Below are 25,247 nucleotides of genomic sequence, written 5' to 3'. Positions count from 1 at the left end.
TTTGTTTTGGTAGATGCTAATTACAACATTAATCACAGTTTGATATTTGTGCATTTGCATTTGGGCATGTGAGTTTTCGTTTGCATTTGTACCAGTCAGACAGTACAGCTTTACTCTACATACGGGGCACAGTAGATGAGTAACTGGGTGCAGGGAAACTGAAATTCACCTGTGTCTTACAGACTCAAAAAAAAACCCAGGATGTTTTTTGTTAAAATTTGCAATTGTGTTTTTTATTGTCCATTACATGATATTCAAAGCAGAATACATATGAAGCAAAAAAATAAATTTTCCAATACTTAGAGAAAAATAATATGAGCTGAAAGACTGTAGATCCACAATCACAGGGATTTGATTGAATAATGCAGCCACCTGAGTTACAGCTTCAGAGGTAAAAAACCTTGAAGGTCATGTGCAAAATGGCCTTCAATTTGCACTATATTTGGCTTACAGTCAGTCACAGCACAAAAGGCAGTGGGTAGATATGTAAAAAACATGTCTGATCATTTATGAAGTGTGTGTGTTTGTACCATAGTTTATTTTCTTCCTCAGATTTAGCACCCTGAAATCATCTCTGTGCTATGGCAGTGTGTAGGGAGTAATGTCGTTAAATGAGATGTATCAAAGTGGAGATCATGAAAAATTCAGTTTTTAAGACAAGCACTTTAAAACAATCATTTCTAAAAAGGCAAATAGTAAATAATGTACTGTGCACATTATCTGAGAGCAAGTTTGTCAGGCAGGGTGTGTGTTAGTAAACTTCAAAGTGTTTTGACACCATCTACTGTGGCAACCAAGTTACAAATAAAATAAAACACAGCAGCCTTCAAGATAATAAAAACGTATCCTCTTCTAATTTAAACACAATATTCAAAATGTCATAAGGCCAATATAGATCCAAATCCAATGAAAGCCAACAATAAAAAGTATGCACCCAAATAAATGAATCCCAGATTAATGGCATTAATACAGTATTGCACAAAGGTTTGTGGATCGTCCTGTGGAGGTCAAAATCCTCTATGATGCTCACACCAGCACACGTCTGACCTTGCGGATGTGCTTGGTCTTGAGGTTGGTTTGGGTCATTGCTGTATAAAAAAACAACAGTAATAAAAAACAGAATGAGTGTATGACATTGACTTTCTTCTTGTGGACTGTATTTTCTGCTTATAATAATAGGTTTAACAGCTAGAGGGTTTAATTCGTACACTTTCAGGTAACACACTTCACCCAGAAGCAGCTCATTAATTAACACGTTAAATTGATTTTTAAATTAATGAACTTTGAACAAAAATTGAGTAAAAATGACAAGTTGACGTTTTACTGGGGGTTATGTGTGGGACTATAGTCTTTATGCTAACCTAAGCTAACCAGCTGCTTGTTGCAGCTTCATTGATCTTTGCTCACAAACTCTCACCAAGAATGCAAAGTGTAGCCTGGTGTATCTTTAAGTCAGTGCATGTGTGTCTACAAGCTAGCATGTAATTCAACATACAGTAGATGAGGAATAAAATTCCTAATGATAAATTATTAATATTAGTATTTACTTGAGCACAAATTGAACAATAACCTTAAAATAAAATGTCACTATTTTCTCTTCTTACAGTATTTAAAACATAACCTAACCTCTGAAGTCTAGACTGTAGGAGTCTCCCTTCACTTGGAACACCATGCTGTTTTGGGGGTTTTGCTGGTACTTCGTCTCAATGTCATCACTGGTTACTGAGCATTCAGTCTTAGTGCCGCTCTGTTGAAACAAGATCATTCGTGGTTGAGCTTAGCATTATTATGTAATCACACATGAAGTCTTGGAGATGATCATAACCTCAACTCCGCAGATAACTTACCCTGCTTTTGAAGTTGTGCCACGATCCACTCTTTCCTTCAAACTGCCACTGTGGTTTGGTGCCCACAGAAACATTCTTGAGAGCTGAGACTACTTGAGAAACTCTGTAACAACATCATTTTTGAAAATATAATTATTTGCTATCTTACTTAGAGTTAGATGAGAAGATTGATACCACTCTGATGACTGTACGACAAATATAAGGGTAACCAGGTGCTGGCTGTAGCTTCATGTTGTAGCTTCAGTGGTATCAATTTTTTCATCTAACTGTCAGCAAGAAAGCAAATTAACAGATTTTCCAAAAAGTCATACTGTTCCTAAAATTGTCTTCATAATTTTCAAATATTTATTATTAACTAAAATGAGATTTGATCAGTTTGGTCAACAAATAAAATCCAAACTCACCCTGCCCCTGTTTGCAGTTTTCGGTACAGTGGTCGACGAGTCACTTTCCTCTTCTTCTTTTTACTCACCTGTCGCATTTCTAATAAAAGACAAAACAGAACAATGAGGTTAGCAGCTGAGAAGGAACCAACAAGCAGCTGAGAAGGAACCAACAATATCATATATATATATATATAAAAATAAAAATTGGAAAACAGTCATAAAAATGAACGTGCTGCGAGTGTATCCTTCACCTCTGAATTTAATTTCAATGGTATCAGAACCGATGTTGAAAGTGAAAGAGCTCGATGGGTTACTCTGAAACTTCCGCTCTATGTCAGAGCTCTTCACGGGGCTGGGATTGCCCTTCGAATCCTGTCCAGAGCAAAAAAAAAATATATATATATATATATATATATATCTTACAAACTGACAAAGACAAATAAAATCGCAATATATTCAGGATTTTGGTTCAAAGCTGTTGCCAGTCACTCTTTAAATTTTGGTGTATTTGTGGACACACAAACAAAGCTGAGAAGCCATTTACCTTGTCTCCATACTTATTCCACTTATTACGCAAAGTGCAATACCAGGTCCACTCGGTTTTGCCATCGTCCAAACGTCTCACTCTCAGGCTCTTTCCATACACTCTCATCCTTTTAAAATCTATGCTCACTGCCCTACAGAGAGACAGATAAAAAGTGTAGAGTGGCTCTGCTCAAGAAGGATAAGACTGGTTTAATTAAAGATTTTGTTTTATCGACAACTTCTATTAAAAGACCAAAACCAATCATGCTTTTTCTGAGGTTCTCAATACTTTCCTAACCCCTGTCACGTGTTTGTTTTCCTGGGCTTTGGGATATGTGAAGCATTGTGTGACCTGGTTTTGAAAAGTACTGCATAAATAAAGCTTCACTTACCCACTGACTGGACAATAATCAAGCAGACATTTTAAGCTCTTACCCGCATGGTGTGTTGTAGAGTTTAATGCTTTTGGTATGGGGCAGGCAGTACTGAGCCTCGATTATGTGATCATTATCAACATCCATCCAGCCAGTTCCATCATTCAGCTGCCATTGGTGGAATCGGCCATCAGTAAGGACCGGATCTGGTGAAAAGAAAGAAGACACAATATTGTCAGGAACATTTGACAGGAAAAGACGGAGAAACCTCAGAGCAACAGGGTGTGGTCCCTGAGGGGAGAGATCCCTCCTTCAGGATCAACAGAAAGACGTACAATATGTGCCATGTATACAGAGTAGACCGATTGAACAGTATTAGCATTACAATATGGAGAAACAGAATTCACAATGTAAAGTAGCTAAGATATAATATGAAAGAGTTTCAGGGAAACACCTTTCTCTTTCTCTTTCCCTCTTCCTCACCTCTAGATGTTGATTTATCCGAAGCCCTGCTGCCTGCATGAGACCCATCCCTTCCACCACTGGGGTGATTCAGTTTACAATTCGACCCATATTTGCAGTTTCCGTTCAGGGCATACTTGCAGACGTGCCTGTAACGGCACCTGTTTCCATCCCGACAGCGGCCACTGTTGTAATACTTGCAGGGCTCCTTCACAATAGACTTCAAAATGAAAATATACAAAGGTTTTCATCACTAGAGGTAAATATACTTATGTGCTGTGTGTCCACTCGTCACTTCTCATTGTGTTTATGAAATAGATGCTGTTTCCAACATCGTCTCTGTCAATAAACAAACCTGACAATCGTCCTCTACATCTGAATCCTCGTCACTGTTTGACCTATCGCTGATCTGATCGTCAGAGTCACTGGCCACAGAAAAGGTGTCATTTTCAGAGTCTAGGAAAAAAAAATAGCACAACATTGGGAGAGAATGAGACACACAATCATATGTTTACATGTTTAGTGGACGCTTTTATTCACAATATCCAGTGTTTGATATACAAATGAAACAATGTGGCGTTCAGCCTAGACATGTGTATACTTCACACACTGTTCATCTACCACCTAATACAGTCCTGCACACAACATTGATAGACACTGTATGGCCAAACGTGTATTAATGCTATCGCATACGATGATATTTTAGACAGCAGTGTGCCTCCAACTTTGTGGCAACAGTTTGTGGAAGGCCCTATGCTGTTTCAACATGACAATGCCCCCCATACACCAAGCAAGGTCTGTAAAGAAATGGTTTTTCCAGTTTGCTTTGGAAAAACTCGACTTGCCAGTTCAGGGCCCTGACCTCAACTCTGATCGCCAGGAATTTTATGCCAATAAATAAAGGTTTTTCTAGATCATGGCACCCTTATGATAACACCTAGAGAGTAGTACTGTCCACATGTACTGTAAACAGCCAGTCGGTGGAAATTATAAAGTGGTGAAATATAATGAAGGTACTGATGATTATTGATGTGCTTAAGACATAAAAAGCACTCGGAAATTGGTAATATCAATGATTAGCCTACATTATAGTTGGTCCTGGTGCACCAATGTATAGGAGTAGCCTATCTGGAGTTTTAACCACTTACTGTTGGGTAGTTAAGTTTCCAACCAAGGGGTCAGGCCCCTATAAAGGTCACAATATAAATCTAATGCATGTTGAGATGATTCATGGGGCAGGAAAACATAAGTTTCTCTAATCTATGCATTTATGGGATGGTTTACTTCTTTGGCTCTCTAACAGTTATTTAACTGAAACCATCTGAGAAGGGGATTTCTCTTGTCAAGAACTCAGACATCTGAATAGTGACAAGGGTTCCCAAAATAGACACAGATTTTTGTAAGGGGTCACACAAGCCAAAGAGGTTAGGAGCTGCTCATTATAAAACAACATTTCCCTCTAACATGTAGTGGAGAAGTATCATAAAATGGAAATACTCAAAAACAATTGTACTTGAGAAAATGTAGATGTTACTTTGCTCCACTGGTGAAAAGAGGGCAATATATATATTTTGTAATAACCCTGTTTTTTTAATTATTAGAATCTGTAGTTATTCATTTCTTGTATTTATTATATAAATCCACAACAATTCCCCAAGTGTATTGACTTTAAATCCCCCCCCCCCTCACAGCGTTGCGCCGGAATACTCTGCTTCATGCTGCCTCGGCTGGCTAATTAAATTGCATACTTTGTGAAACCATGACATACAAGTTGGAAAATAGTTGTTAAAAGTTATATTAATAATCATAATGAGAAATTAAAAGTAAAGCATGATTTTTATAATACAAGTTTAGGCTATAGTTGAACGTAAGCCCTGTAGGGGCTTCATGAAAAACGAAACTGAAATTGTAAAGTCATTCTACATAAACAATGATCAACACTTCTGATAAATCTGTGTATCTGACTGAGAGATCAGACTCGCGTCATTCCTATCATAGGCTATTAAAAAAAGGCATTTATTAATTATCCTGATGGCTTTGTTTTCATTTGATCTACTTTGACTCTAAATGTCTCATACAATAAATACACACAGTGGCCACAAGAAGCTCGCAAAAAAGTTGCGTGTGGTTTAAAGGAAAAGGGCAGCGAAACACACACATGAAGCCAATAAACCCGCAAATCAACAATAAACACACAGTCAACGCTGCAGAGACAAACACAAAGCCATGATGTGTAAAGGCTACTTACCAGGACCTGTCGCCATTCTGTACACTGCAATATAAAAGGTCTACTTTCGTTTTCATTCTCAATACTTCAGACCAACCACTCCCATACAATGTGAATTTTTTCCCAGAGAGGCTGGTTCTGCTGATGGGCCCCCCAAATTAAGTATTACTGTCCACATGTACTGTAAACAGTCAATAGGAGGAAACTATAAAGTGGTGAAATATAATGAAGCTACTGATGATTATAGATGTATATGATATAATATATCATATACATATGATATAAAAAAACACTTGTTCTATCGAAAAATTTGGTAATATCAATGATTAGCCTACATTATAGTTGGTCCTGGTGCACCAATGTATAGGAGTTTTAACTACCTACTGTTGGGTAGTTAAGTTTCCAACCAAGGGGTCAGGCCCCTCTAAAAAAGATCACAATATTAATCTAATGCATGTTGAGATGATTCATGGGGCAGGAAAACATAAGTTTCTCTAATCTATGCGTTTATGTGATGGTTTACTTCTTTCGATCTCTAAGTTATTTAACTGAAACCATCTGAGAAGTTTAGAGGGGGGATCTCTCTTGTCAAGAACTCAGACCTCTGAATAGTGACAAGGGTTCCCAAAATAGACACAGATTTTTGTAAGGGGTCACACAAGCCAAAGAGGTTAGGAGCTGCTCATTATAAAACAACATTTTCCTCTAACATGTAGTGGAGAAGTATCATAAAATGGAAATACTCAAATACAAGTACCTAAAAATTGTACTTGAGAAAATGTAAATGTTACTTTCCTCCACTGTTGAAAAGAGGGCAATATATATATTTTGTAATTACCCTGTTTTTTTAATAACTAGAATCTGTAGTTATTCATTTCTTGTATTTATTATATACTACTACTACTTACACTTTGATAATTTGATACATTTGATATATACAAATGTAATGTCTATACATCTTTTTTTTTTTTTTTTTTAATGTTTGTTAATCAATATAAAAATGAAAAAGGTTTATTTGTAGTGTGCTAAAACCTCCACAGCGCTGGATGGCGATAGTGAGCCGTTTCTGCCACTGGTGCCTCCCTGTTTACAGGCGGCGATAGAGCGCTCAGCTATAATACAAAAGAAGAAGAACGTAGGGTCCCTCTGAAGGAGGAACGACCTACGAAGGGCACTTCACAAAAAGCCTAAACAAAGAACGGAGAATAGGCGAAAATGGAATTCCAGGATCACGCTTACACCAGCACCACTTATGATAAAGACAGCCCCATGGAGTTCACATATAAAAGTAAGTAATGACGACAGGAAATGACAGGAAGATACGTTTTAATCGAGCTAGCCGCACACATTAGAGTTAGCTTAGCACCTAGCAAGTGGGCTCCACCGTGAAAAGTTACTCAGCAAGCACGCCTTCATTCATTTCATTCAACATTGAGAAGTGAATGTAAATAACTTACAGTTTTCAGTCGGCCTCCGATGTCAGTGACGTTTATATCTAATGTGCACTAGTCATCCAAATAAACACAGACCAAAACCAAGTTTATAAACTAGTTGATTGATTGTGACGTGACACCTGTTGCAAAGTTAATTTAATGGTTCTCACCTGAATTAAAAAGGGGAAGAGTACATTGTTTTTAATAAGAAAAAATGAAAAAGCCCATTGAATACACTTCTAATAAGATAAAAAAAAAAAATCAAGCAAATAAATCACAGTTTGCACACTGTAGTAAACAATATGATATGTAATTTTCTCAAAGGGCTTATGTTTTATTGAATTGTGGACAGGCATTTTTTTAAAACTACACTTTTAAGCAGCTCCAGTGAAGTTCTACATGTTTTTTTCCTTTCTTCTCTCTCAGTGAGTTCAAAAGAAGTTGAAGACTTTGTGAGACTGAGGGTTTCAAATAATTACCTCTTCTCTGGAAGAAGAAATACTTCCATGTGGGCATGGAGGTAAACCGTCAAGTCAATTTTCTCTGAGACTCTAGTTTGTGATGCAGGAATACACAGTTACTATAAGAGGATATTTTACTTTCAGATGAGTCTTTGCTCAAGAGGTTCTATACCAAGGGAATATAATTTTTTTCCCTCCCATACCTACCATAATTTTGCCGCATTTTGCTCATCATGTTCCAGTGTTGAAACTGTGGGTTGTTTATATTAATTTAACAACCTCTTGATAGTATAGCTCTATTTCTGTGCTCTGTTTTTAATTTATCTTTTTGCTATTTTTTTCTGCTGATATCAGAGGAAGCTCTTTTAACCTTGAAAACTTGGCGCAATATTAAAATACATTTGTAAAGCACTAAAATCATTATATTTTCAGGTCCATCCTCAAACATATGGGATTGCAACACAAGATGACCCATAGTCAAGCATCCAAAAAATGGGAAAACATGAAGAAGCGGTACAAGGTATTCATAGTTTTGATTTATGTCAGAATTTTTTCATTCATGAATCCTTCATAAAGCATTCTGACAGGTTTTGTTCTTGTCTTGATGACTTGATCTCTGTCTCCTCAGGAGCTAAAAAACCCTCCAGATGGGGTGAAAGTGTTCCCTGAAACGTGGACTCATTTCACCCTGATGGACGATGCTATAGAGGGTCGGCTGGAAGGCAGTGCCCCCATCCTCAAGGCTTTACCCAGCGACAAAGACAATTGTGATTTCTTATCCATCTCCAAACCCAAGAAAAGGAAGGTATCCATGGTGATATCCTCCCCTACAGCTTCGGTAGCAGGTGGGCCAGAGATCGAGGTTTCATTAAATGGAGACGAGGATAGGGAGGAGGAGATGGGTGAGGGATGCCAGGACATAGATCGCATCATGCTGGAGGTGGACAACGAGAGGAATGTGATGGAGAGAGAAAGACAGGTGATGGAAAAGGAGAAACAGATGATGGAAAGGGAGCGGCAGGTACTGCAGAGGGAGAGGGCAGCACTGGATCGGGAGGTCGCTGCCCTGGACCGAGACCGAGCCTCGCTGGAGAGAGAGAGGGCGATGATAGAGCGAGAGAAGGCGGTGATGGAGAGGGAGAAGGCGATGGTGGAGAAGGACAGAGATGCTGTGTGCAGGGACCGACTGGCTCTGGAGCGAGAGAAGGCCAGACTGGAGAGACTATATGCATCAAAAGAAAGGACTGAGGACGTTACAGAAGACAGCAGCAACATGAAAGACACCGATGTCATGGACAGGAAGGAACGGTTCCTTCATTTGTTTGAAAAACTTATAGAAAACTTATAGAATCTTTGGAACTGCACTTCCTTATGATGTACCATTGGTATATATTTAATTTAAAAACAATTATTTTTGTTAAGCAATAAAATCCTCTCTTACATGGATTTTTTCTGCACAAAACTGCCTCTGAAGAAAAACATTTTTGTGTTCACCTCAGCTGCATCTGCACACAGTTTACTGCAGTTCAAAATCCACAATATACTTACACCTATAAGTTGTCAATGAAAACGTTGAGCCACTTCTGGTTCGGAGAGGTCGTCAAAACAACTTTATTCACTTGTGGTTATTCCATACAGAGCACACAATAGCAAGCTATTAGCATTATTCTTAACCCCATCCACAATCAAAATCAACAACCCCCCTCCCAAATCAAACAATAGTCTTTAGTTGATCGACTCTAGACATTAGAGTCTTCGGTATAGGCTATTGTGCACGGTTAAAACATCACTTTTTGAAATGTAATATACCAAATATTGCAGTTCATGTAAAAAATCTTTTTTCAGAATATATATTTTTATATTACAGTACAGACTTTACAACAAATGATTGTGTTTAAATGCGTCTTTTATTGCATTAGATACTCAATTTACCTTTCGTTAAGCTCCAGCTTCAATAAGTTTATGCTAGTATACATTTCCAAAAGTGTTAGATTCATCATTAATAATAATATTATTTTTTATTTTTACAAAACAAACATCTTTAAAAAATATTACTGATTGTTTTTTTTTTTGCCAGTCTTGAACAGACACTGAACAGAAACATACATGTTGTTTGAGGGTTTTTAATAAACTGATTTCTCCAAATGCCACCTATTGTTTACACTTAATCAAGTTGCAGAACAGTCTGGCTTTTGACAAAGTTCTGCTGCGTATGTGTGTGTATTTGTATGTGTGTGTACATGCATTTTCTTGTTGGTGAGGGAATATGACGATCGAGACGGTTTCAGTGTGTGTGTGTATGTGTGTGTGAGTGTGTGTGTGTGTGTGGTTGTGTTATACTTGGCATGGAAGTCTGAACAACAGGAAGGAAAAAGGTGCAGTAGAGCAGTGTATATGTGCTTGATCAACATAATCCAACTCATAATTTACGTGCTTGTGGAGGTTTATGAAACATACAATTCCAAACAAAGTTTAATTGATCTATAGTATTTGTCAGCAGCATGATTGACAGTTGTATGCCGTTGTAATTGATTGACTGTTTGAAGAGTGAAAAAATAGTATATGTGTCTGCGTGTGTGGTCTTGTGTGTCAATATGTACAAAGATGTGTGCATGTGGTTGTATTTGTGGGAGTCAGTGTGCAAGAGTGTAAGAGTATGTGTCTGTGTGGTTAAATGAGATCCCCGATGGGTATACGGGGCAGGCAGATGTAAGCCTGCGGGGTCCTGCTGAGGTTGATGGGGTTGCCGTCCAGACGGATGTCCTCCAGTGCGTTCCTGATGTAGTTGAAATCTTTCAGGTTGCAGAACGTGTCCTCGTGCATCGTTTGAATATTGTTACGCTGCAAGAGGAGATGGAGGAGGATCCATGATGAGATACATCCATGCATTGAGAGAATGAAAGCACATAGGGAGTGTTGACTAATCAGAATGAATTCTAAATGTTTTTTATTTTAACACAGCTCCACCCAACATCATAATGAGTAGAAGTCTAATCAGACAGGATAAGTGAAAACACCTGTGCGGTTGTACTGAGACCTATTATCATTTCTGACCCCAACTCACCTTTTCAGCGAAAGATTTTTCTATTTACATTGTTTTCATATCAAACTGGAACCAGAAAGAGTTTTAACCCCAAGAATGCAAAGAACCTGCACTATACTTTGAACATTTTGCTATCATTGTTGACCAGTGATGGGGAGTGATGACACATGAAGCAGATATACCTGTAGGTGTAGAGATCGCAGGCTGTCCGGTAGAGGCACAGGGATGTAATCAATGAGGTTGTCTGTTAGGTACAGGTACAGCAGGCCAGTCATGTCCTAGAAACAGGGACAAAGGATATAGGTCATTATTGGCCCTGACCCTTAAAACAAATGTTTTTGATATATATGGATCCCTTACATGTTCAACCAATGCACTGCAAGACTTAAGAATAGACCCCACAGCGCTGTCTGGTGCGCAATCTATGTAATGGCTTTGCCATTTTTTTACTGCAATATTTTATTAGTTGTTGGCAATTATGCGATTTAAGGCTTTAGTGTGTGACAGGAACTTTAAGTTAAGAAGGTGCACGTACTTTGAACGGTTCTTTGTGAATACCCTTGGTGCCAATGTTGTTGTGGCTGGCATCAATCAGGGTCATGGTCTCTGGGAGGGCAGGCAGCTGTGAGATGTGATTTTCTCGGATCACCAGCTCCTCCAGCTCAGGAAGACCCATAAATGCTCTGTCCTCGATGGTTGTTATCTCATTGGAGGTTAAGTCGATCCTCTTCAGCTTGTCTGGAGGGAGGCGAGACAGGACACTGAGACACTGATATCAGCGTTTACTGACGGCTCACTCCAGTCCCGGTCAAAGGAACAGGTGTGATTGAATGCTTGACATTCACCTTTATATGTCGTTCTGAACATCCCTGGTCTAATATTCATACATTTTCATTCAAACAGGAAACATACTCATGGAAGCGAAGTCAGACTTGTTGATCTTGGTGATTCTGTTGTAGCGTGCGTAGAAGTGAGTGGTGTCTTTGGGGAGAGGTGGTACACTGTCCAGCTTCAAGTCATCACAGTAGACTGAACCACCAAGGCACGTGCACAGCAAGCAAGTGGGCATACCTGGAGCACACGGGAAGAAGAAGAAGGAGGAGAAGAGGAGAGGAAAGGAGTAAAATATAAAAAAATAGGAGGCAGAATGATGGTAGTTTACTTAATAAGCCTTAACCTCATTCAAAGCCTCAAGAGGTTATAACCCACAGGGCAAAATCAATCAAATCAGGATTCAGGATATCAGGATTTTGCAGACAGGTTCCAAAGGGAACTGAGATTTTACATCATTGCTTGTCTGAATTCTGTGGCCGTGCTGTTCAGTACTGACCTCGTCTGTCAACCACAGGCTCATCAGGCTCGTCAGGTTCACCCGGCTCTGGCAATCCAGAGCTCACTGACCCTTCTACACCGCCAGTACCCTCCTGAGGGGTTTCTGGTGTAGTCGGAAGCAGCCCCTCCTCTTGTTAGAGACAAGATTAGGTGTTAAAGAAACAGGTTAGATTAGCATGGACATGGAACAGGAAGTCTGGCAATCAGTGGCCCACTGTTTGCCGCAGTGATAAGTTACATACAGTAGCTATATTAGCAGTATGCTACTAATATACTGTGTTTGTGGCATTTAACTGATGAATGGAAGTTAAATGAAAATATCTTTGGTGTTAATGACATGAAGTGTGATCTGCTGAACATGATTGTTAGCAAAGAACAAAAAACACTTTTTACGGAAGTCTTTCCAGTTAGGTTTGGTCTTAGTTTTAGGTTCCTCCATGACGGGCAACCAGGATGGATAACCACAGTGGACTTGGTATAAATATTTATGTGAAAGTAGATCTTGCGGTGAATAAGTCAAATATTCTCTCAAATGACATTACTATTGCTTTTTGACAGACAAGGTGCCAATGCTGGACCCAGTTCCCATTATAAATCTTGACCTGTTCGTAAACAAACAAAAGTCATTTTTCTCACCAAAATTAAGTGTTTTTATCTTCAAGGTCAAAGAACTACATTTACTTCCTCATAAAACATTTGCACAGCTGATTTCTTTTGTCTATTTTAAATTTGTATTTCTGCTACGTCCATGCATGTGTGTCCTTGTGCACATCATACAAACAAAAAGCAACCCACTCATAAAAAACATTGCTCTATAGTGGTACTAATGGTCAAAATGGTACCTTTTAACCTTGGCCAGTTTATTAAAAGATTCAAAGATGGCTCCCTGGCCCTGCACCATCACTGGCATCTTGTTCAATTTAAGTATTCACTTTTTGGCGTGTGAGATATGGATGGAGTTTTTACCCCGCCATTAACATATCTCACACAAGGCTAGAGTAGATACTGACCTTTATCAATGTCAGGGACCAGAGTTACCTCAGGGACCTCTGTGTCTCCAGAGACACCAGACCCAGAGGCTCCGGAGACATCTACGTCTCCAGAGGCTTCAATATCCCCTGAGGCCCCTGAGATTCCTGAAGCTCCTGAGAAATCCCCAGAAGCACCCGATGCCTCTTGGGGGATAGTGTCGGGAATGAGGGGCAGCTCCTCCTCTTGTTAGAGCCAAGGGTTGGGGTTAGGAGGTACGAAGTTAGGTGGGTGGGGGTGAGACAGACAATCAATCAACCAATTAACCAATCAATCAATCAATCACACTCACATTTTAGATGAGACAGGATGTTAGAAATGAGTAACACAAATACAATGGCAATCAATAGAACAAATAATTAAGATCAACATTTAACTACATTTAAAAAGGAAGCAGTTAAATGGAATGTAAGATAATAAATCAACATAAATCAGAGTGACAGGTTATTTCCACACAGATCAAGAAATAGTGTTTCCACAATCTGCTCTGTAAAGGTACTAACCTCCAGATATCAAAGTTATCCCAGAGTCCCCAGACTCACCAGAGTCCCCAGAAACCCCAGAGCTTCCGGAGGCCCCTGAGATCAAGAGATCTCCAGAGAACCCAGAACCAGACTGGTCCCCAGATTCTCCAGAGCCCAGGGGGAGTTCAATGGAAATCCCTGAACCTCCAGAGCCAAGGTCCCCAGAGGCTCCAGAAGTTACAGATCCCATGATATCCCCAGATCCTGAGAGATCCCCAGATCCCCAGAGATCCCCAGATATCAAGATATCCCCAGATACCAAGAACTCTCCAGATCCCCCAGAGCTGAGGAGCTCCTCAGAGGCTCCGGAGACTAGTACAATGTCACCAGAACCCCCAGAGCCGCCAGAGACCAGTAGATCTCCTGAGCCTCCAGACCCAGAGGCCCCAGAAGCTCCTGAGGCCCCAGACCCTACGGAACCCCCAAAATCCCCGGAGACATGAAGGATGTCAATGGGCCTCAGACGCAGCTCCACCTCTTGTTAGAGACAAGATTAGGTATTAATAAACAGACATATGAGACTGAAATGGATCATTAATCAGGTTTGGAGTTCACAATGATGATTAGGTTCAGTAGTAGGTGACAGATGGACACAATGAACATGACACATTTAAACATTAAGAGCTAGTTAAATGGAAGACATGCACGTGGAAAAGATGATTTGCTGAAGATGAAGACAATTAGTTTTTTTTGAGAGATTAGTGTTTCTTTGTTTTGGATGTTTTTGTTCATTATGGGTAATGCTGCTTCCACAAATCCATATGCCCAGAGAAGAGCGAGGCCGTCTGTCAATCTGTGTGAACTTTGTATATCAAGTGACTTTATGGGTGTGCAGACCTAAATGTAAATGTTTTTTTTCAGACCTTTCTGTGTGTCTGGGCCCATGAGAACCCCAGATCCCCCTGAACCCTGGGGGATGAGCTGGGGTGTCAGAGGCACCTCCTCCTCCTCTTCCTCTCCTTCCTGTTCCTCCAAGGAGGCCTCAGGTACAGGGTAGTTGTAGTCAGGTGGGGCCAGTGTTCCAATCTCTATCTGAGGGAAAGACAGCAGCAGTGAGGCAAAAACGTAAGAAATTCTGACTTTAGAATTGATTCCTAATATTCCAGCAAATAAGAAAACTTTATGTTGATGTAATTGTACACAGCCAAAATACAGGCCATACAGACATTTTGCTGTATTCCGAAATAAAATAGCTCACCTACACATTTCAACATTTGGTAAACTCTAAGATAACACGCACCCGCACAAAGTTATGAACTGAAAATTGGAGGTCAATGTGATGTTGGTGATCTATAATCTATGAATAATATACCAAATCATACATCCTGGTCATTAAAAAGTCTACCAATAACTACATATTATACAGATATATATCTATCATTATAATATACAGAAAATGGACTCTCCCTTATTAAAATGAATTTTGTAAATGTAAATGAAAATTAACACTATGTATTCATCCATATATCATGGAGGGCACTATAAAACCTCCATAAGATTGCATTAAGTAGTCCCAGAGTTACAGCGTTTTAGGAGACAAACAGTGCTCATGTATGCATGGTGTTGACAGTCAGGTGATTTGATACATTTCTGTAAACAGGAAAATCAAATGTTAAAAATCCAAATCTCTCACAGTACATCTGTTATTTTGTCAAAATCTACAGTACAATCCTTGGTGTAAAGAATTTGACATGTCAACACATTCGTCTCGCAAACAAGCAGTTACAGCCGAACCATTTAGACTGACGGGTCACGGATCACTCAGGGTAGCATCATTCATTTGGTAATCAAATGGCTTTATACAGAACATAAGCCAATGTAACTTGTGGATACTAACAAAACATTAGTAACTTTGACACAAAAGCTCTTTCATAACATTTTGTGAGGAGTATTAAAGTGTCTATGGTATCTTTCGCTCCTGAAATGACCTTATAAGTAACAACATTGAGGGAGAGAGTCAAGTGCAGAGTGAAGATCAGATGAACCTTGCCTGCTTATTGTTGAAGATTGATAATCACATACACAGTTCACCATAACTGACATCATGCTTCCCAATCTCTGTTCATAGCTTGTATTTGGCCCATCCTACGCATGGATGCCGCCCTTTAAACTGCTTTCCTCTACCCCCTCCATGCCTACCATAAACAGTGATGCAGTGGTTAATAGAAACTTGCAGTAAACATCTGTGATCACTGCTGGGAAAACAACAAACTATATGAGCAAAAAAATTTGTTTTATTTTATCATGAAAAATGTTAATTTAAACTACAAGAGATGCTATCCTAATATTGTTCACGTATTTGACAAGTTTATCACCCTTTGCACTCCGGTAAAAGCAAAGTCCCCTCTTCCCTTAACCCTGCACAGGATAACTAGGTAAACTGATGGATAAGCAATCGAGACAGTCTGGTGGTCTGAAAGGGTGACATCGTCGTTTCAAATCTGTTTTGGGATCTTGCGTATTCCTTTCTTTCACCCTTTCTCTCTGTTCTTCTTTTATCTTTTCTATGATTAGTTGAAAAATGCAAAAAAGGCCAAAAAGAACATTCAACTATAATCAAAGGTGATAAAGTTCAACTGACATGTCACTGAATCAAAAATCAAGGGGGGATCAGCACAGGCCCATCCAACCCAGGATTATAGCATAACTGCTCTGTCTCCACCAGTAGGTGGCAGCAAAGTGTCCAGATTGACGTATACACACTAGAGACAGCAAGGACTACTCAGATGCAAAGTCTAAAAGAAGCCATAGAGGACATTTCTGGGGTATAGACACCTTAAGATGACCACAGTGATTAGTCTTTGCGCCCACAACCAGACGACGGCGCTTTCTGCACGTACATCTTCTGCATGTGAAATATCTTAGCAATAAGAACAATCATCTCACCAAGCGTACATGCCACAGGGAAAAATAACTTAATATTCAGTTACAAATGGAAGAAGACATTTTTTTTATGCGATCTTAATTATGAACTGACTTTTAAATCACTTTTTTTTGTGATATTTCGTCAGGTTTTTGTCAACAAAACTTTGACATTAATAAGTTTCTTAGTCTTTTTAAAAAGGTTTTTCAGATCATTCCCGTATTTAGTTAACCACTTTCTTTCACAAGTGATGGTGTTTGCAGACATTATTTTGTGCCCTTTAGTAAACTTAAAGTCTAGACAAACTGCAGGGAGTACACCCAAGGACTAAGAAATAAAACCATGTAAACGCTCCTGTCTACTTCATTTCAAAATATCACATTACTCTATAAACAAAGGTTTAGCACTTTCGTTTATCAAACAGTCTAGCATTTAAGTTTTATGTTGGGAAATAAATTAAAAGACAACTCTGCCAAAACAACAACGATTTATGAATTACAGCGCTTTTGGTTCCGTCATTAAAAGCTTCAGGTATATCCATCTGACATTATAATTGCATTTACAGTCATTGCAGTTGTACTTTTTGATGTTTTGGTGTTTGATGCAGTTCTATCATCCTCCAGACGAGGGCAATGAACCCCCACACACCACCACAGGTAATACCTGACACTCTCTCACGCCCAACAAGGCTGACTCAACCCTCTAAAAAGGGAATGGTCCTTGTGGATCCAAGACACACATGGTAGCTGCAAGAATCCATATTTGAGTTTTAGCAACTACTTTCAACCAAAGTAATCAGATGCCAACAAGCCAAAAGGTGTCAAAGTAAATGTACTGTATGTCCAGAGAATGAAGTGAGTAGAACCTTTATGTCACCGCAAATTGAAGTGAATAAAAAAGTAATGCAGTGACATTAAATGCAGCAATGAGGAGATATCTAGCGCTGAATGTCACGTTTTAAAGCTTGGCAGACACACAGTTTGGGATACAACAAGGTAGGCCTTTGACTTGTCTTGCACAGAGTTAGCTCACTGCAGCTCTCCCCTTCATTTCCCCCTTTCCCCAAAGCAAACATTTACACCCGAGGGGAAAAGAAGAGGCGAAAGGCTGGCAACCAAAAATATATAAAAAAAAAAATCTCTGGAAACAGCATGGGAATACAGAAAGCACAGGGAGAGACGCCGAATGTGAGCATCAAGCCAAAGCCAAAACGATGTGTCGCCGCTGTGTATGTTGTATATTAATCAGTAGATGCATTCAGCAAAGGATGTGAAGTTTCAGCTATACACTTGGTTCACCAGCTGCAGCCTTTAGCCTACAACAAACAAAACGGCAGAGTGATTTGCAAATGTACTGGTCACACCCCACCAAAAAATGAGCAGCACCAGGTCACCACCCTTCTGATGGTTCATCTGCATACACTGTACAACATGTGCAATGTAATTCATGCTAAGTCTTGAGTCCAATGAATAGCCATGTGGTAAATTTTGCATGCTAAGGTGCTGGTAGACATGAGCAGAGCCAGGCTAGCTGTTCCCACCTGTTTCCAGTCTTGATGCTCAGCTAAGCTAACTGGCTGCTGGTTGTAGCTTCATGTTTAACGCACAGAAATGAGAGTGGTGTCAATATTCTTATCTAACTCTCAGTAAGATAAATGCAGTGACAGCATTCCCCGGTGTTTTCAAGTAAGTAACAGACAAGATTATGATACTAATTATCAGTTTGTGGCACAAATGAAGAGCTACAGATGGCTGACAAAATAACTGCTCACTATATGGCCTACAGTAAAACAATCCAATACGACAACAGCACAAACAACAGTTTCGGGAATCAAAAATCACCAGTCAACGATGTATATAGCATACACAAATATTATTTTGTCCAGCCCTGGAACAAAGCAAGTTCAAAATTCAAATTACCAGCTGCAACGAACTGAGCCAGCCTGCTCTGAAGATGTTTGACTCAAGGAAAAATGATGAAAGACAGACTGAATGTCTGGGTCAAACAAAGATGCCTAAATAAATCTAAAGTTGGTGATTAAAGCATTTGCAGAGACTTTTGAGCGCAGCAGGCTGAGGACACTCTGCTTGGATAACGTCGTAGATGAGCTTTACTTCTCTCTAAAGAGACAAGCCTTGAGGAGAGAGAAGAGACATACAGTACTAACAAAGAGCTGGAAGTGGAAAGCAAAGACTCAGCATTCCAGAGGCATGGAGCTCATCATCGCTTCACTGCTCCCGTGACATTTGATGTGTGTTTGAATAAAATCCATTTACTCTTTACTTCTTCTCAAACAACCAGAAGATCTGCCCTCTCACCCTTAACTCTGTTGTCAACAGCAAACAACAAAGTGACAGATCTTTGCAATGTTCTGTTTCTCAATGCTGCAATTATAAGTTTGTGTTTATTCAGTGCGGACAACCAGATGAAAAAGACTCTTGTAACTCTAATTGTATTGTTTCTCTTTTTCCTGCTCCCGCAGACTCCCACAAAATCTTATGCAATGTGCTGTGTCATATCCAGGCTTGGTAACAGAGAGACATTATCAAAGCCATTCCCCTGCAACACATGACAGCGTTCCCACACTGAGCACTGTCCGGTGTAACACTCAGCTGTAAAGCTTTGCACACCACAATTCAAACATTTTAAATCTAGGCAAAAGGTTGTGCTTGTAACTTTTTGCGACCGTGGATGAAAAAATAATTTCACTGCTTTACGTTGTTAGTTCTGCTAAATCGGCATTGGATAGTGGGATAGGTCTTAGATAACAGCGGTAGTGTGAGTGCAATCCACATCAGGTTTGACTTAAGTCGCTGGCTCAGAGGAAGCAAGTTGAAAATCCTGTGTGGATGATTCGCCTCGTGCCATCTCGACATCGCCTTGGCCTAATTTCCTTGTTACAAAGAAGTATAAATGGGAACACGAAATTTGGCTTTATCTTGCCATCCCAGCATGCCCCGCAGGGTTGCCACATCACACTCAACTTGAGCTGATTTAGAGAGGGCACTTCTGGAATCCATTTTTCATGTTAGAAATCCTCTCTCATCTTTGGAAAGCTGTTGCGCAGAGCAGAATCTGAGTAGAATGAGAAGAGACGTGAGTCCCAGCATGCACAGCAGTCCTTGGGTTTTTCTCACTTTGAAGCAGGTCATTCCCTTATTTAACAGTGACAGCAGGTCACACATAGAGAAATTATTCCATAACAGCTGTCTCACTTGAAGCCCGTTGACATCCACTTGCTAAAGCCTCATGTAGAAAGTATAAGTTGTAAAATAATACATGCAAATGATGCTCCATCTATTTTTCTTGTACTTTTTTTCTTCATCTGTGGCTGTCAGGAATTTATATTCTGATGACTGAAAGCAGAATGAAATCATGCAGGTTGCAACTAAGCAATCTGCACACCAAGATAAAAAATAAATAAATATGTAAAAATGTTAGTATGCTGTGTGATTAAAAGATGTGTCCTTCCTTGATCTCTTTAGGCAAATAAAAACCATGTCCATAACTGAGGCATGAATATTGCTTGATTGCATAGATAAAACTACTCCACATGCAGATGGACCGCAGATTCTGGGGCCTGTCAGTCCAAGTGTCGGGGCCAAGGCATGAAAGTGAAATATTTTGGCCACAATAGTGCATAAAGCTGTAAAGCAGCTTGTCCACTTTCCAAATGGCCCCTGTTGCTGTCAGTGTGATGCCTATCTGCTCCATGAACCTAGTGACCTCTAATCAAAACCAGCCAGTTCGCCAGTGTTACACTGTCACAGCTGTGATTTGTGAAATCTGAAGGGAATCTGGATTTGGGCGGAATTTGATCAGCCTGTATGGTTTAAACTCTGGAAACCATTAAGCAGTGAAGAACACAAAACTGACTGTGTCAAACAACTAAAGTGATAAAGGTAAATGTTGAATAAATACTATGTGAGTCACAAATGGCATCAGTTAAATTTGCAATAACAAATTTTTGGCTACTTGAGTGCAGCAGAAAAAAGCAATAAACACAACACAGACATATAAAGCCTTTTAGCAGCTAAATCATAGACATCCTGGTCTGCTGCTTGGTGCCGTTTCATAAAAGATCTGATGATTTTGCTGACTTTCTGCTTAGCAGAATAAATGGCAACCTGCCATGACGCATGACAGCAAAAACAAATCCTCAATGAATTCGCTGATATTATCTCAAAACTACCAACTACCATGGTCTTGGACCCATACAGTTTCTTACCTGAGGATCATCAATTGTCAGCCCATCTTCGTAGTCATAGATATCCTGGTTCTCCAAATTCAAATTGTCTAGATCCACATCATAGTTGGCACTGTCGTATGAGTCCAAGTCCACTTGTCGGGAAAATCTGGGGCTGGCCACCACCACTTTGAGGACGAAGAGTCCCAACACGAGCCGCACGAGCATCCTCATTGTCCACCTTGACACGGACAGAGAGATGTAAAATCAAACAGGGAATGTGCCATTAAAAGATTTACAGTTGTAGATGCCTTACAGGGCACTGCATGGAAATTAAAGTAATTCCCATGCAACAAGCAAAATTTGAAATTGAAAGGGGAACAGACATGCAGAAATTGAAATTGAAATACCAAAGTGGCAAACTGTGAGGAGCTGTTTTAGATAATCACCTTTAAACTGATGTGCGTAGAACGGAGGACGTGTTATGTATTAAAATATAGTTCCACATAGCTGCACTTCAACAAGGCAGGTCTTTATGATATTGGCTCCATAAGCAGTCTATAATATTGGCAGTATAACATCTCTGTAGTGCTACAGACCAGGGCTTGACTTTGGGTCAGATCACTAAGGTCAGTGAATTCATTACTGAGGTGCAGACAGCTCAAGGGATCGAAATATGAGGGCCTCTTGCCTCAGTCGGCCAGATGCTCCAGGGAGCAGCCATCTTGGCTTAAATCAGTGCTATCATGTGGCGTGTCAAAGGTCAGAAGTCAGAGTTGATCTGATAAGGAACCATGGGAAGGTTGGCTTTAGTCTGCAGGGCTAAACGCCTCTAAGAAATCTACTTTCAGCTCGTAGGATTTTTCATTGATGGTTTTAAACGCATTCAAAGGAATTAAAATTTCAAGTCCCTTCTTTTCAATAAAACGCTGTTAAAACTACATTTTAATTTGTGTGTTTTTGGTTGGGGCTTCGATAATTTTTCCCATTCACACCAAAAAGGCTTTGGCTGAAACATGCAGCAAAATTCTTGGCCATGAATTTGAAATGAGGGCTCAGACAAGAGGGCCCTTTTCTAGTTGAATATAAAATGAGCAGGTATGAGTTTCACTGAGTGCAGATCTACTATGCATATCCCTGACCTAGATAGCAGCTCATTATCTCAGCAGCAAAGATCTGCCAAGCTTAGTGAGGTTGATTCAGTTCATAAGTGTGAATCCCAAGTGGGAAGGGTTAATAAGATTAGTATATGTTAATTACAGTTTAATTAGCTGTCATCACAGACATTAGGCTTAGGAATTAATCATCTGTCAGAGGGGAATTTCATAGCAGACTATTAGCAGGTGTAGCCACATCGCCACAGGCGTGAGAAGAGTTTTAAGAGAGTCCTCTAGGCCGGGGCAGAGAAATGGAGAGCAAGGGAAGTGAAGGGAAGAAGCGAAGAAAAGAGCAAGATGGAGAGAGAGGTGGACAAGATGTTGGCCCTCAGGGTTAGATGGAGAGAGTGAGGATAAGACTGAGTGGGAGAGAGTGAGAGAGAGAGAGAGAGAGAGAGAGAGAGAGAGAGAGAGAGAGAAAGAGCTAACTCGACCCCTCGCCCTTTACAGAGGGTCTTTATGAGGCCCGGTCGCTGCCTGTCTCAGCACTCAAACTCCAAATTCCACCGAGGTTTGTGGACAGGATGGCAGTGAGTTACGGCTGCAAGGAAAAGCTTCATTCAGCAGTGAGGGTGCTCAAACACACACACACACATACACACGCGAACACACACACACACACACACACACACAGACACACACACACACACACGTTCATGCACATACTTGGAAAGACACATCCTCTCACAGATACACACTGTGTCTGAACACACCTATCTTTTCAGAGAGAGAAAACTGAGAAACCTCTGCTGCTATTTTGGGATGAGGACAGATATAAATTTAAAAAAAAGCACCCCCCCAGGTTAATTAAGTCATCAATCTAAACTTTAAATGAGAGGGATACACTAATTATGCAAATCAATTCCTTCGTTGCCCGTTTAAAATGTCTAACATGAACTTAATGCACCTGATTGAAAAAAGGTGAGCTGACTTGTTAGCATCTCCACTGAACTGACTTTCTGTCACGAGGCTCTGAAATCCAGCATGGCTACACTGAAAGAAGGACTATGCTACAGACAGAGGTGTGCTTTTATACAGGCCATCACAGTGTACAGTGTGTGGAAACTGTGTATGAGTGTAGCCTCCAGACTACCTCCGTGTTATGCTTGGCTCCGCGTTGGGCATTCCTGATATCCAGTGATTCTACCTTTTTCCCTCAAAAGCCACAAGCAAACTTGACAGACGTCCCTTTGCTAATGGTTGTAGAGCAAACTGGTGCATTTGTATCACAGACAATTTATAAAGGAATTTGAAAATCCTCCACTAAAGCAGTTGACAAACATTTTAAAGCAGAAAGATATTTCATGCACATAATTCTGTATTGAGAGAGGATTTATAAAAACAGTTCCCTACAGCAAATAAGATTTTCATCACTTCTTCCTAAATTTTCTGTCATATTTTGACTGAAAAAGTACAAGAATCTCGATTTGCTTCCTGATTTGAAATCAAAAGCAAACAATACTGTAGCTGTGGCCAAATAAATCAATATCACCAGGGTTGTCACAAAACCAAAAAACACCTGTTGGACACTCACACCTGATTCACATCTGCTGAAGCTCATAAAACTACCTGCCAACATTTCAAAATCAATATCAGTGCTCAAGGACAACAAAGAAATCCACATTTCAGACACCTGCAAACCTCCAAAGCAAATCCCTGAGTGAAAATAAGCAGCTGCATCACCAACCAATTAGTCAGAAGCTCCAAGGCAAACCCTAAATAGCAGCATTTTTGGAGGGGCTAGTTAAGCCTGCCTGCCTGTCTGCCTAATCCCCTACATCAGAGAGCCATTGAACCAGTATGAAGATAGCACCAAGAACGCTTACCTCTGTCTCCTGCTTTCCCGAATGGTCCCTTCAGCCGTGATGGAGATGCTGAGGGCTCAGGGACCTGGCCAATGGTGAGAGGTCGCGCAGGGTGCCTTGAAGAGGGAGGGTGCATGTGTGAAGTGTGTGAAAGGTGTGTATGTGTGTGTGTGTGTGTGTGTGTGTGTGTGTGAATGTGACAAGTGCGTTTGTGTGTGTGTATGTGAAGGTCTGTGTGCTCTGGCAGACCTGAGTGCCCTGCCGCTTATGTGTGAAGGTAGGCACTGAGACTGATTGGACTAGAGCAGATTGCTTTTGGTCGCTGGGACTGCACCCACCCCACACTGTACACCCATATGCACGACCCTCTGAAACACAGACGCACACACACAGACACACACACACACACACACACACACACACGCATGCACGCACACACGCACACACACAGACATCAGACACAGACAGCAAGAGAGAGCAAAAGCCCCCCCAGTGACAAAATACCTTTTTATCCTTTACAAGAGTATCCTTTATTTTTGTAAGAGTGTGGCTCTGAAATATTTGTCCGCCTTTTCCTGGGGTGAAACTCTGGCATCTGTTGCTTTCATGTATGGGGGGGATCCTCGGGGCCCTTGTACACAATGGGACCTCTGTGAGGAGCCCCTGTTAGCATGGTGCTGAGAGGAAGTCCCCGCTTGGAGGAAGGCCTCTGCCCTCCCTTTTGGTTGAAGCTGCTTTCTCTTTGCAGCGTTGCTTGCTAAATGTTCTGCTATAACTACAGATCTGCATTCTGTTGCAGGATAACATAGTTTGACTGATCAGGGGTCAGAGCAAGGCAAGTGTTTCTTTTTCAGTTCTGTACAGATCCAGGCATGCATTCAAAGAGATGCACACACTCATAGACAGTCATTACTGTCCATTGATAATACAAAAAAAAGAACACACAGGAAGCTACTGGCTAGGTTTACCCTGTCAGCTTGATTTGGCCACAACTTTGTCTCAACCTGCCCACCTCTCCCTCTCACTCGTATGGAATCTCTAGACCTTTTGATGAGTGAGGACGTAGCGGGACTGCCAGAAATCGTTCTGCACCTGCCACATCAGCTGGGATTTGTATTCAGAGCTTTTCTTCTGCCAAACATTCTCAAAAGGCAAAGAACTGAATGACATTTTGCCCAAAATGTCTTGACACAATGATTGGTACCCACAGTATATGACAGAGTGCATTGTGCAGACCCTGAGGAGTCATGTGATAATTGACAATGAAATGGAAATTTTAAGCCAGCAGAAACATGGATCATGTGTTGAAAATGTTTGGCCTTATTGACTGGCCTTATCTGCAGCCTTCAAATATTTAGGGGAGAGGAACAAATGACTGGGAGTAAGAAGCACTGATTTGTGCATTTTATTTCATGGTAATGCAGTTTCATCAGGTGAGTGTGAATGAATCACTTCAGACAGAAGCACAGAGATCTGTGTCAAAGCTACACAATTCCTTTAATGGGAGTCTACTCATTGATTCATGTTCTGTGGATGATGATCTACTGTATGTTCATTGTCTAATGATAAGATTAGTTATAATCTGATATGAAT

At 40.4% G+C, this 25,247-nt stretch overlaps 3 protein-coding genes across 5 annotated transcripts; 1 reads left to right on the top strand and 2 right to left on the bottom strand.

The window, feature by feature from the left end:
• Positions 1-493: 493 nt before the first annotated feature.
• On the bottom strand, positions 494-6,052 carry LOC111656475 (uncharacterized). The gene is made up of 10 exons (XM_023408205.2): positions 5,843-6,052; positions 3,950-4,050; positions 3,616-3,814; positions 3,194-3,338; positions 2,778-2,910; positions 2,485-2,605; positions 2,252-2,330; positions 1,848-1,950; positions 1,627-1,747; positions 494-1,088 (listed from the first exon to the last, which is right to left on the bottom strand). The coding sequence occupies exons 1-10, from the start codon at positions 5,856-5,858 to the stop codon at positions 1,027-1,029; spliced, it is 1,080 nt and encodes a 359-aa protein (XP_023263973.1). The 5' UTR covers positions 5,859-6,052; the 3' UTR covers positions 494-1,026.
• Positions 6,053-6,971: 919 nt separating this feature from the next.
• On the top strand, positions 6,972-9,838 carry LOC111656481 (uncharacterized). Of its 2 annotated transcripts, XM_023408213.2 has the most exons (4): positions 6,972-7,109; positions 7,681-7,774; positions 8,148-8,235; positions 8,344-9,838. In XM_023408213.2, the coding sequence occupies exons 1-4, from the start codon at positions 7,037-7,039 to the stop codon at positions 9,061-9,063; spliced, it is 975 nt and encodes a 324-aa protein (XP_023263981.1). In that variant the 5' UTR covers positions 6,972-7,036; the 3' UTR covers positions 9,064-9,838. The 2 variants fall into 2 exon arrangements, with proteins under 2 accessions (XP_023263981.1, XP_023263982.1); XM_023408214.2 differs by lacking the exon at positions 7,681-7,774 and having other exon boundaries at positions 6,977-7,109.
• epyc (epiphycan) lies at positions 9,604-23,932 on the bottom strand. 2 transcript variants are annotated; one of them, XM_023408196.2, is made up of 10 exons: positions 23,676-23,932; positions 20,735-20,933; positions 14,507-14,675; positions 13,623-14,120; positions 13,101-13,304; positions 12,089-12,220; positions 11,671-11,829; positions 11,294-11,496; positions 10,941-11,036; positions 9,604-10,556 (listed from the first exon to the last, which is right to left on the bottom strand). In XM_023408196.2, the coding sequence occupies exons 2-10, from the start codon at positions 20,924-20,926 to the stop codon at positions 10,386-10,388; spliced, it is 1,824 nt and encodes a 607-aa protein (XP_023263964.1). In that variant the 5' UTR covers positions 20,927-20,933; positions 23,676-23,932; the 3' UTR covers positions 9,604-10,385. The 2 variants fall into 2 exon arrangements, with proteins under 2 accessions (XP_023263964.1, XP_023263965.1); XM_023408197.2 differs by lacking the exons at positions 12,089-12,220; positions 13,101-13,304; positions 13,623-14,120 and having other exon boundaries at positions 23,676-23,930.
• Positions 23,933-25,247: the final 1,315 nt, after the last annotated feature.

The sequence above is a fragment of the Seriola lalandi genome, unplaced genomic scaffold (assembly GCF_002814215.2).
Source record: "Seriola lalandi dorsalis isolate HSWRI2012SDOR001 ecotype SW California unplaced genomic scaffold, Sedor1 jcf7180002054357, whole genome shotgun sequence".
Classification (NCBI taxonomy): Eukaryota; Metazoa; Chordata; class Actinopteri; order Carangiformes; family Carangidae; genus Seriola; species Seriola lalandi.
This window is presented reverse-complemented; position numbering and strand designations above follow the sequence as displayed.